At 42.5% G+C, this 12,860-nt stretch overlaps 1 protein-coding gene and 1 pseudogene across 14 annotated transcripts; both read right to left on the reverse strand.

Annotated features, from left to right (window-relative positions):
- Positions 1–829: 829 nt before the first annotated feature.
- HNRNPH1 (heterogeneous nuclear ribonucleoprotein H1) lies at positions 830–9,942 on the reverse strand. Of its 14 annotated transcripts, none has more exons than XM_044948500.2 (14): positions 9,791–9,942; positions 9,175–9,330; positions 7,741–7,896; positions 7,388–7,531; positions 5,825–5,963; positions 4,696–4,874; positions 4,545–4,616; positions 4,355–4,488; positions 4,072–4,207; positions 3,617–3,676; positions 3,465–3,524; positions 2,680–2,772; positions 2,179–2,228; positions 830–1,586 (listed from the first exon to the last, which is right to left on the reverse strand). In XM_044948500.2, the coding sequence occupies exons 2-13, from the start codon at positions 9,269–9,271 to the stop codon at positions 2,179–2,181; spliced, it is 1,320 nt and encodes a 439-aa protein (XP_044804435.1). In that variant the 5' UTR covers positions 9,272–9,330; positions 9,791–9,942; the 3' UTR covers positions 830–1,586. The 14 variants fall into 14 exon arrangements, with proteins under 14 accessions (XP_044804435.1, XP_006058922.1, XP_044804433.1 ...); XM_006058860.4 differs by having other exon boundaries at positions 3,435–3,524; positions 9,791–9,941; XM_044948498.2 differs by lacking the exon at positions 2,179–2,228.
- A 1,188-nt stretch (positions 9,943–11,130) lies between these two features.
- LOC102413484 lies at positions 11,131–12,377 on the reverse strand (annotated as a pseudogene).
- Between the last annotated feature and the right edge of the window lie 483 nt (positions 12,378–12,860).

Consider the following 12,860-nt stretch of genomic DNA (forward strand, 5'->3'; position numbering starts at 1 on the left):
TAAGCAGTTTTTCTACATTCGCCATACTAACCACACCCCTTCAGCACTGTCAGCAGATAAAAATAGCTTCGAACAGCACAAGCCTATGTTCACAGCTCCAATTCTGAATTCTAACCTCAATGCAGCAAACTTAATTTAGAGGGATGATGAATGAGTGGCAATTCCCAAATTACCAGTGTTAAGTGTCTGAAGGTAATTCTAGAACTATACCTGTATTGCTTACTACTTTCCTAGCAAATGCCATTGAGTTTTACCTACAATAAAGATTTCAATTAGAGTTAAAACTAATCATTTGTTCTCAGAAGTATTTGATAGCTTTATACTTTATAAATTAACTTTATAAAGTAATTTTGCTCCTAAGCAGACTTGATCTTGAGGAGCAAAGCAAAAATAAAAGACTGAATCTCATTTCAAAGTCCTCTATGAGCTAGCTCCTTCTAGAAGGTACCTCATAGAAGCAAAATTCAAAAGATGCCACAAGATTGCCGCTGGCACTTCCTCAGCCATGCTCAAGCAGAGACATGCAGAGCGTAACAGAGGACACTTCTGCCTCCCCCTTGGCCTTGTGCAAGTGCTTAGCAAGTCAAAGGCAATTCAGATGGCATCCTGTGCAGCCAGGCCAAACATACAGACCTTCCACAGAACCCCAAAGCTTAATTTACCTTCAGCTGTACTGGAAGGAAAAGTCTGAAGACATCTACACAACAGCCACAACTGCCAAGCCTGTCTGCCACAGCCAGAGACGCGGGCCACTGTTCACCTACGCCCCAGACAGCAAGGAAGCACCAACAGACAGTCCACGTGACACCGAAGCACAGACCAGACAAAGTGCGGTTTCTAAAAGGAAGATTTATTCGACAAGTTTCACTTAGCGCAATACACCTAAAAGGAAAACCACAATACAATGAAAAATTTAAATCAAGGCCTCAGAATTTCATACAAACACCAAGACCAAAATCCTAAAGTATTGGTATTGCGTGTCCAATTTCCCCCATTAACTTAAAAAAAAAAAGCTTAAACTTACGTGCCATAGAGGTTATTAAATGAAACTAGAATTAACAAACATGCCAAATGTTTCACTTTTAATTGTAGACACAGCTCCTATATTGAGTTTTACAAAAAAAGCATGTCTTTCAACATGCATCCAGACAGTGTTCAATGTAATGTGATGTAAGAGCAACATTTAACATAATTCAACTGCTTTAACCTAAATACACTTACTGCTTAAGTACATCCTACAAGAGAACTAACTTGAGAAAAGCTGAAAATTATTTAACAGTAATAGTTTACTCAACCTAGTTGTTACATCCTAGATGAATGTGTTCAAAAATACTGAACCTTAAGTCTTTAAAACAATCCTGATTTCCACTTAGAGTAAGCATAAATCACAAGCTTGTATTGCAAAACTGTTAAAACTTAAGTTTTTCTTTTAAAAAATGTTGACCAAGAGTCAGTGATCAGGATCAATTACATTCCCCATCCACCACTCATACTGGACATGCTAGACATCCCTCCCATTCCGTTCACTCCCACAGATGTTCGGCTTCCACTACTGTAGTAGCTGCTGTTCACTGCTCCTTGGCTGCCTGCAAAGAGATCAATTTGACAAGTCAGGATAAGTATCAGATTAGCAGTCAACTAAAATATAGCATTCCAAAAAAAAGTTTAAAAAGTATACGAGTACAAATGGCTGCTGTCCAAGTGGCGAGAAGCATGTTTGGGAAAAGGGACTCCCGACTCCAAACAAGTCTCAATAAACCCCTTTTCTCTGCAGTACCAACTTGCCAGACTCGTGTGCTACCATTTATTTGGATGCTTCAGGATCAACGTTGAAAAAAGTTTAAAGGAAAACTAGTGTTTTTCAAAAATTGCAAAATTACTTCATGTTGTTTTTAAAGCTAAACAAAGCATTTTAAAAAAAATTTACCGTAAACATTCACAATGTGTCCATTGAATGGCATGTATGAATAGGGAGCACAGGGGCAATCTCTTGCTTTTCCTATTCATGGTGGGCAGGAAGTGAGACAATAAAGTTGGACTAAAGGCAACTCACTGTGCCCAAGATGGCAGCCTCCATGGAGTTAAATAAGAGCCATTGACTGCTATAGAAAGTGTTATTACAACATATCAATATTTGCTATTGGGAATTTAAATTATATTTTTTGAGAAAATATTTACCTATGCAATGTTTGATTGAAAATCACTGGAGTTTTCCTGTAAAACTTGGTCTGCAAAAGGATTTTGTAGGGTAAGACTATAATACCAAAATCACCATTCTTTAGACCAACTGAAAAAATTAATTAATAAAACCAATCCTAGGTTAACTGACTAGTAAATACGGTCTTGAACCCAACCACCATTCTAAATTCTCCCTCCATCTAACATGGATTTACTGCTAACAAAAAGACAGAAAAAGAGAACGACTTTAATGTTTTAACAAACGGAGGCAGACGTTTTCTGGCTCGACATTATTCAAAGTTGCAATATCAACTATTTTGAATTCATAGAATACTTCCCCCTCCCAATGATTGATTCTGAAAATTAAACTATTTGAATATTTATATTAGGATCAAGAACATACATTTAATAACCCAATTTTACCAAAAAAGGAGCCTGAACATTCCCAACTAAAGAAACCTGCCTGAAACTTATTCTAAGTATATTAAAAAAAACACTTACCGTATCCACTCATGCTGCTCTGGCCACCATAGCCGCCTCCATAACCACCACTCAGCTGCTGGCTGGCCGGGCCACCGTAACTGGACTGGTTTGCTGTTAAGTTAAGACAACATTAGAACCTTGTTTCTTATGTAATGTGGTACCTGGTGGTACCCGGCTTGTAATTCTAAATCTATTATTTTCCAGTCTTGATCTTAGTATCACTAGAGCCCGCTGTACCACCTTCTGCCTATTGCCTATGACCAGACTACCTTTCTATCCATCGTATGAGCTAGTCAAACACTTAAAAACCACAAGGCCAAAAGTATACACATCAGCAGGACTGAATCCACGTTTCCTTAAGTAGAGGCATTTTGACAACACCTTATGAAACTGCTTAATTGGATTTAATGGGATTTTCCCCCATGATTCCATATAATAAGGGTGTTTCAATACACAGGTATCACTGAACACCTAATTATGCCCAACAATTTATTCTGATCCTGTGCTTTTTTGCTAAATATTTTAGGCTTATACTTCATACTTAAACAATTCAACTAATTTCTTTCTACAGTCCCCTCCCCCAAAAGTACTTCAAACCAACTTATCTATTCTAAACATTTTATGTAACTCACATTTAATGCATACTATTCAAATAAAAACTTTTCTTTGCCTAAATTTTGCTAAACCCCTTATATATAAATTAACTTAACTTATATAAATTGACTTCTATAAATATAAATGTTTTGGTTTTTAAAAAAACTAACGATATTTACACAAGCCCATGCCTCCCATCATTTGGCTACCATAAGCACCACCGCTTGCTCCTGCTGTAGAATTCAAGAAGAGTTCTACATATCTGTGTTCTGAAATGAGAGAAAAGGCATACAAGGTTAGCTTAAAAAAAAGACACTAAAGTGATATTTACACAAACCCATGCCTCCTAGCATTTGGCTACCGTAAGCACCACCGCTTGCTCCTGCTGTAGAATTCAAGAAGAGTTCTACATATCTGTGTTCTGAAATGAGAAAAAAAAAGTTTGAAAATATATGTTGGTGAAAGAAGATAAACTCTTTTAAGTTCTTTTAAGTAGATCTGTGAACTTATTACTTTTAGTAAAAAAAATTCTAGCTGCTTGTTCTCAGGTGATTTACTTCATGCAGGTTTTAAAAAGCAGTCAAGCATTCATCTAAATCGCTTAAGTCTGTCAATCAAGCATATACCTTAAGTCAGTGTTCTTATCAAATTAACTTATCAAATTCATTTTAGTCATAGCAACCCAAGAACTTTTAAAGATCCACAGAACCCTATCACTAGATTAAAAAATTTTCACATCCTCAGTATTCCTCTATTATAATCATTAGTCACACAACTATCTGTAAAGAGACCCCAAAATCCTTAAATCACACTTACGCATATTTGCTTTGTCTTTTGACATAGCTGCCACAGCATCTTCGTGAGTTGCAAACTCGACATCTGCTTCACCAGTTACTCTGCCATCAGGACCAATTTCAATATGTACTCTCACAGGGTTGAGTGGTGAAAAAAACTAAATACAAGGTATTTCAAAGAATCAAAATCAAACCTTGTTACAAGAAACAAAATTTTTAACATGCTGCTTCACTTAAGTAGAACCACCACCACGTTTGTACCGCTATACTGAAATAGACAATTTATCCATCTACCCTCCACTTACGTTATAAATGTCGTTCTCAGTAGCTCTGTAAGGTAACCCCCGCATGTGAACACAGTGTCCTGTTGTGCTCTGGAAAGTAGAGCCACCATCCCCGTATCTGTGATCTGACATTCCTGAAAAACAGTAATTGAGGTCTAGATGAACAAGAGTGTAAGTATCCCTCAGAAGAGAAATTCAATTCTTACCTTACCTCTTCCGAATCTATCTGACCCAAATCCATAGCCATCATTATAGCCATTATAATCATCATAGCCTCCATAACCTGAAAGACAAAAAGTACTATCACTACATGAAAACACTCGCCAAGAACAGACCTCATGACACTTGCACAGTCTACATACCTCCACCATAAGCACCACGCCTCATCCTTTCAAAGCCAGCTCCTCTTCCAATGCTGTTATACCCTCTGCCAGCCCCAGGTCTGTCATAGGGACCTGGTCGCTGCATGGCCATAAGTTTTCGTGGTGGATCATAGTGAGTTCTAACTTCAGCTCGACTGCTCTTAAAGATTTCGATATACCTAAAGCATTGTTCATGAGGAAGGGGGGTGGGGAAGGGAGAGAAAACATTAGTTCATTTCATACAGGTTATTTAGTTACACAAGAAAACAATGAAGTCATAGCCATGAAACTGACTAATATTTAAAGCCAGATTTCTTATATTTGCATAGGCAATGACCAGAAATTCACTCAATTTTAAGATTTAATGTAAACTTTATAGGAGAAAAACATCCTCCTCTGAGGCAGAGCGCCCAACCTTAGGGGTAGAGAGGAGTACTGTAAATGTCTTAGGAGGGAAAGAATTCCACTCAACTTTCAACATTTCATGTCTTAAATCCATTGGCATCATGTATAGCAAGTGGGCTAAAAAGCCAGCCTCCACCAACAGTCTAGCCCACACTACACATCTCCTTCCGCCAATAAATTCCCCAGCCTATGCTTTTAGTAGGAATCAGCATAGGTAAGCGCATGCTTCAATGAAAAATAGTCACAAGCAAAGAGAATAAAACCTTTTGTGACAATTTCTTGAAAGCTATGCTTATTAATACATATGCAGAATATTTATACAGCAAGAAAAAGTTTGTTGCATTTCAACTTTAAAAACAAGATCAGAAAGTATCACATTTTCTTATGGTAATATTAATTTACTAGGTGGGTGTTATTACAGCTAAAGCCAGGTTTGCATTAACATTTTTAAAACCATAGTCTCTCAACTCCACTGACTAGGGTTAATTAGGATTCTTACAAAATTGTGAAGTAGATCAAATTAACTGGGGACAATTTTAAAATCTAAAATTTAATCTGAAAGTACTATCGGACTTTTGACACTGGAAAAGTTTGAAAATTGTGGCAAAATATCAAATAGACTATGAAATCAGATTTTTTTTCCCTTGATTCTAAGCAGAGAGAATATGGATTTAATTGTTTACCATAAGAAAAGTGACAAATCCAACCAACCATCCATCCCCACCTGTGCCCTATTCTTTCCTTGTGTTTCTTTAGAGCCTTTTCAGCTATTTCCTGTGAAGCAAACTGCACGAAGGCCTCCCCCGTACTCCTCCCCTGGAAGTCCACCGGCAATGTTATCCCATTTGGCACGATTTCCAACCCTTCAACCCAAGGACAAATAACCCCAGTAGGGGGGCAATATTAACATCACAAGCCCAGAAATGATTCTTCTTATAGCTTTAAATAAACCAGAATTTTAACTTTAGGTGAATGGTATGCTTTCAACAAGTACTCTTTAAAAAAGCATTGCAGTAATATGAAGTTCCATTATTACAAACTATAACTCAATTCTTAACACATCCCATGACATGGTATACAAGAAAACACTTGGAACACAGGATGCATTAAGAATTCAACAATTAAAAACACTTATTTATCTATGCAACTTAATGTTGAATTATACAAGAATTACACACATTTTCAAGCATTAAATACAATAGTTTTGCTAAATTCAAAGATACACCTTTTACCTCATTTCATATTTTTCAATGTTTTAAAGTTAGTGGAACTTCAGTTTTTAAAAATTACATATTTAAACATTTCATATACAAATTGAAACATTGCTTAGTCATACAATTGACAAACATACAATCTAAGCTTTCAACAAACAACTGATCTAACACAGCACAATCATGCACTCTTATTCTCTAACAGTAGTATGATTCACTTCTGGAAATTCCGTCTATGAAAAATCCTTTCCGTGGATACATTCCCAAGCTTACAAAAAGGACTTAAAGCACTTTCCTAGAAGATATGAAATTATGTTCATATTTAACGATGTTGACAGATAGCATTCAATTCTCACCAATTTAGACAAAAACAGTAAAAATAGACTTGATTTCAAAAATTCTGGCAAAACATTAGGACTTGATACATATCTAATAGTCAAAATTTTAATACATACTACACTAAACCATGAAAGGATTTGTTAATTCCAATTTATAACATCATGAATATTAAGCAACAATATTTAAGATATATGCTCTAACATTCTGCTAAACATTCAAATACTTTAGGCCCAAAACAATTTCAAAACAGTTTCTGTACTTCAGATACTAAGACTACATTCAACCTACACTTCCTTTCCCTAGTTTTTCTTGCATAAACAGAATGAGATCATTAGAGACATTTCTGACCCCAGTACCTACTGTGTCTTACAATATAGACACCTGCCATAAATTACAACAGCCTAACATACTAATCTAATGTTAAGGGATCTTACCTTTAATGTGAAGTATTTTGCTGAAGAGCAATGTGAGGAAAGTAGTTAAGTTGTTGAGGACAATCCTCAAAGATCTACTCTGAACTACAATACTAAATATAAGCAAAGTTAGCATTTTGGAAATAATTAATCCACCTTTAAGATGGGCTTAAATTATTTGACGGTCTCCAGGAAGAAGAAAACATCTGCATATACTCACAACCTATTTAAATATCTAAGCTTCTCAACTTTTAAGTCTATTCAATCACATGTTGCCAGCTGCTAGCCAGAACTCACTGCTCAACAACAAACACGACTACATACCTGAGAAGAACTGAACAATTTCTTCCTTGCTACATCCAAATGGGAGTCCTCTAAGCCGTACAAAGCCATCATTGGCCGTGTCAGGACTATTTGGACCAGTATGCTTCAACACCCAATCCATTTCAACGTTGTTTGACTTGAATACTGAAAGAGGTGCTTAGAATTAGTCAACTTCGGAAAGTTACAGAACAACGTTCAGACTTCCTGGGTCTTTAGATAATCTAGGAAGAGCTGCCATAAACTCTTAGATGACCATTTCCATGCGGTCAAATACCTAAAATTCAGAAGGGGTAAGATAGATTTCTATTTGTTTAATGTTTTATTTACTGTTACTAGGGCAACGTAAATCAAACCTTCAACATATCTGTGTCCCATAGTTTCTCTGTCTTTTTTCAGGGCCAATTTGACTTCATCTTCTGATTCAAGTTCAACAAAAGCCTCGCCACTCGGTCTGCCTTCTCTGGTGTAGATGAAACGAATACCTTGAGCCCCATTTTGAATTTTGCAGTCTGGAAAGAAAACAACCGTTAATACAGAATTTAAAACTAAAAACCACCTCTGGGCGATACAGATAAAATGCCTATACATACCCCCACTATAAAGGAAATCATTTGCAAAACCTAGAATGAGCAACATTACTAACTCCTAAGGTGTCTTAGTAATTAAGCAGTTTTCCTCTCATGACCAAACTTTCTTATTCCCCTGAATACATTTCCAATCCATCAAGAAAATCCAATATTCAAAGCAGTTTCTTACCGAACTTATCTCCAACTCATTACTTGTGTGTGTCCATTAAACATACTTTTAATAACTCCTCAGCAAATTTTTCAATCTGGACTTTGTGATTTTATGGTCTTTTCTGAATACACTTGGTTTGGACTTTTGACCCGGGGTATTTGACAGTTTTACCTTACTAGAAGCAACATCACAGTTTCTTGCTCAAATCCGAACTGCAGGGCCAATACTCACCTGAAAGGGGATCAATGTTACCAAGCTAAAATGCTCCAAACGCACAGCTGAAGCCAAACCCAGTCCTGCTCACTGCAAGGTGGCTTCCCATGTACTTGCTTCTTGTTTTCGTTTTCCGTTACATACACTGAATTCAGATAGTAAGTCAATACTACAAATATCCTTCCAACCTGTAAATTTCTACCAAATATCATCTTTCAGTCTAATCTTACACTAATAATGAGAACACGGGCATTTGGCAGACATTCAAGGAAACCTACATACTGGAAAAAAAGCTACCCAGGCAAGAAAACTTTCCCGGGTTTCAGTGCCCTCAACTATAAAGCGAGCCAGACCACGAACTCTTCAATTACCAAATCCCGATTAGGAAAACTGTCTTAAATTAAGAAGCGATATTTTCTTTTTCCGAAACAGAATGCCCCTTTTCAAATCAATACCCAAATTTGAAAAGTGTTAGCAGTTTAAATTTGTAAGGTATTTGCTGAGCTACTCGGCAAATTTTCCCAAGACTGCGGGGAAAATCCGGTCTATTCCCATTTATCCTTTGTAAGAAAAGACATCCAGAGAAAAATACTTAAAAAGATAAACAAAAATTCCACCAGAGGCCGCATTCCCCCAGGAGCGCCGGGCGGGTGGGGCTTTCGCAATTTCCATTGCGTAACCGCAGCCGGCTGGGCGCGCTCGACAGCGGGAACGGCTGCCGCCCGCGCCCCACTAGGGGGCGCCACGGGCCCGGCCCCGCCGTCGTCGCTGTCGCCTCCTCGCTCGCCCGCCCTGCGGCCCCAGGTGCTTAACTCCAGCCTCCGTTTCAGACTCACCAGAAAAAAACCGCTGCACTTCGTCTGCAGAGCAAGACCAAGGCAAGCCCCGGACCTTCACCACGAACCCCTCACCGCCTTCGGTGCCCAACATCATGGTCTCCTAGTGGGTGCTGGCGTCGAATCAGACTGCAAGACCCGGGACGGCAGTCAGACCTGGAAAAAACGTTAAAATGAAACAGCCCTCCGCTGTCGAGACGGCCCGCCTGCCCGCGGAGCCTCAGGATGGGTCGACCCCGTGAGGACGTTCCGACCCCAGCGAATCTAACAACGAGTGCCCCACTTGCCAGCAGCCTGACGCCCGAAGCCGCTCTGCGCACCAAGTATCGTGGCCCCAAGCCGAGGGGGAACCCGGCCTAGCGCCAGCGTGGAGGCTAGGAAATGGCGGCGGTCGCTTCCGCTCCGCCTCCTCCGACATCTCACACAATAGAGTCGGCGCGGCCTGCAGGCCTCAGCGGCCCTGCCGCAACTCGGCGAACCATTCCTGGCTCCTAACGGCAGCTCTCACCTTGCCAAAGACTCTCACGCTCTACACAGACCCAGGGGCAAGCAATCCTCGCAAAACTGACAGCCTCAGGGGACGCTAGATGGTAAACACCGAACAACAAACACTCACCTGCAAACACAACTTCGGCGCGGCTGAGGCGAAATGGCTAGTGGGCGCCTGCGCAACCTAAATAAGGCCCTTTGAACAAGCTCTGCGCACGCGCAGCCAGGTGCCCGCCCCGCCCTCTTGCGTCACACAGAGCTCGGACGCATGCGTAGTTTTACGAGCCGGCCCACTCCAGCCAGCTAATTATTATTCGCATGCGTATTTGGTTCAGCCCCACCCACCTCGTTCAACCCTCTAGGCTGTTTTGCGCCTGCGCCTTACCGCGATTAGCGCGCCTTAGCGGGTTTAGTCTCTCGCGCATGCGTCTTCCTTCAAACTGCTCTCGATTTACCCTTCAGAAGGGGGAGGGGAATGGCGGCAGCCAGTTCTTCATAGGAACTGTATGAGAGTTTCGGGCTCTGGGTTGTGATGAGGTGTCCCTAGCGTGTTATCCGCAGTCCTGCCCGACCTGAAGGTACAGAGGCTCCCCGCCCTCGCGCCGCCAGTACTCCTCTTCTCCCTAGAGCCAGTCCGTGACCAACCGGGCGCTGCGGAACGGCATTCTTGTGCGCCCGAAGCCACCTCCGCGGTACCCGGAGCGCATCCAAGGCCTTCGCCCCGCCACTGCCCCTTACCTGCCGCCGTTGGGCCTGGGGCTTGGACCCACGCGGGGTCTCCGTGCCCGTGCCTCAGTCCCGTACCCCGCTTTTGCCCTAACGAACTCCCACCCTGCGACCCCCGCTTCCTCGCCTCGGGTCAGCCGGCGGGGCGCTCGCACGAGAGTGGGGCGCCGGATGCCGCGTCCCGCCGCGCCTCGTGAGCGCAGGTTGAGCCGCCGGTGCGCGCCCGACTCCCCTCTCTCGAGCAGGTTCCCGCTTAATTCTCCCAAAGCTAAGCAGATAACCGTTACGGCTTCCCCCCAGGTGGGTCGCCCCGCGTGCTCATAAGACACTAGTGATGTTCGAGACTAGTGGATAATCCCAGATTTCCTGCAGCACTGCAGAAACTGGGACCATTCCTGTTGCCTCCCAGTCCTCCCCTTAGCTGATCCCAGTTGTCCTCAAGCCAGGGGTAACACAGCACAGGTCTGTCTTGAGTACCACCATGGGTAGATACAAGTAAAACATGTTTTCACCCCTGCAATGGTGTAGAAGCCACATCCAGTTTTGGGGGTTTTGTGTTTGTTTGTTTTCCTTAAAATCTTTAGTTTTGAGACAGGACAGGAGTCTTACAGATACACATGGAAAAGCAATCCATGATCACAGTTGAAAGCGAAGACAATGTAGTCAAAGTTTTTATGCCTGTCAGCTAGCTAATGCTGAAGCTCTGAGTATGACATGCTGCAGGCCTCAAAGGAATGGTAACTAGTATTCCTCTCCTTCCTCTGCCTCTCCTTCAACAGAATCCACACAACCTCATAATCCTTCTCGAGGGCAGCCATGTCCTCATGGGCCTCAGAAAACTCCTTGCTCCATGCCCTCACCCACATACCATTGAACTAAAACATGCTTGGCATGCATCAGGTCAAACTTGTGGTCCAGGTGAGCCCAGGTCTCAGCGATGGCTGTGGTGTTGCTTAGCATGCACACAGCTTGCTTTATTTGGTCCAGGTCTCCACCAGGTACCACAGTGGGAGGCTGGTAATTAATGCCAACCTTGAAGCCAGTGGAGCACCAATCCACAAACTGGATGCTATGCTTGGTCTTGATGGTGTCAGTGGCAGCATTGACATCTTTGGGAACAACATCACCACAGTACAACAGGAGGAGCAAGCCATGTATTTACCATGGCAGGGGTTGCATTTCACCATCTGGTTGGCTGGCTCAAAGCAAGCATTGGTGATCTCTGCTACAGAAAGCTGTTCATGGTAGGCTTTCTCAGCAGAGATGACAGATGTGGCCAGAGGGAAGTGGATGCAGGGATAGGGCACCAGGTTGGTCTGGAACTCTGTCCGATCCACACTCAGGGCTCCATCAAACCTCAGGGAAGCAGTGATGGAGGACACTATCTGTCTAAGAAGGAGGTTAAGATTCATGTAGGTTAGGCACTCAGTATCAAGATTTCTACAACAGATGTCATGGATGGCCTCATTGTCTCCCATGAAGGCACAATCAGAGTGCTCCAGGATGGTGTGGGTGGTGAGGATGGAGTTGTAGGGCTCACTTGCAGCTGTGGAAACCTGGGGGGCTGGTTAAATGGAGAACTCCAGCTTGGATTTCTTGCCATAATTGACAGAGAGACATTCCATCCCCAGGGAGGTGAACCCAAAACCAGTTCCTCCACCAAAGCTGTGGAAAACCAAGAAGCCCTGAAGACCTGTGCACTGGTCAACCAGTTTCTGAATTCGGTCCAAGACAAGGTCAATGATTTCCTTGCCATGGTGTAGTAACTTCAGGCATAGCTATTGGCAGCAGCATCTTTGCCTGTGATGAGCTGCTCAGGGTGGAAGAGCTGGTGGTAGGTGCCAGTGCGAACCTCATCAATGACTTGGTGCCAAGTCTACAAACACTGCTCTGGGCACGTGCCTGCCAGCACCTGTCTCGCTGAAGAAAGTGTTGAAGGAGTCCTCTCCCCCAACAGTCTTGTCTCTTGGCATCTGGCCATCAGGCTGGATGCCGTGTTCCAGGCAGTAGAGCTCCCAGCAGGCATTGCGGATCTAGACACCAGCCTGGCCAACTCGGATGGAGATGCGCTCACACTTGGGGGCTACGGATTAGCAGGCGCAGGCAACAGAAATAGACGCCGGTCTTGGCTACCATCCCCAACAAGCTAAGAGTCAAGGTAAGTAACACACTCCGTTTTCCAGTTTTAATGGGTTAGAAAACTGAAGAGGAAATTGAATAGAGGATGAAGGTAATGCAAGATAAGGTCACAGCGGTAGGCAAGGCCCAATCCTGAAAGGCCGTTTAGGCCTTGACAATGGTGATAACTCCAAACGCAGAAGGCTTTGGCAGGTCTTCATCAGGGTACAATAGGACTTGTTTGAAAAGGAAAATTATTACTAGGTGTGAAGAGGACTCAGATGGACAAAAGTGGTGATGCTGCTTGCCCTCAATTGCAAATGGAGCTAGAGGAGAATAGAGGGCATTTTGGC

This window comes from Bubalus bubalis, chromosome 9, assembly GCF_019923935.1.
Source record: "Bubalus bubalis isolate 160015118507 breed Murrah chromosome 9, NDDB_SH_1, whole genome shotgun sequence".
Taxonomy (NCBI): Eukaryota; Metazoa; Chordata; class Mammalia; order Artiodactyla; family Bovidae; genus Bubalus; species Bubalus bubalis.

Bases quoted from the DNA above. Each gene is read 5' to 3' on its own strand.
- HNRNPH1 (XM_025293944.3), bottom strand. From the start codon at position 8,023: ATGTTGCTCATTCTAGGTTTTGCAAATGATTTCCTTTATAGTGGGGGT. The intron at 3,525-3,616 runs GTAGCCAAATGC...CTCTCATTTCAG, and splicing joins AGCAAGCGGTGGTGCTTACG to AACACAGATATGTAGAACTC. The intron at 2,773-3,434 runs GTAAATATCGTT...TTAACTTAACAG, and splicing joins GATGGGAGGCATGGGCTTGT to CAAACCAGTCCAGTTACGGT.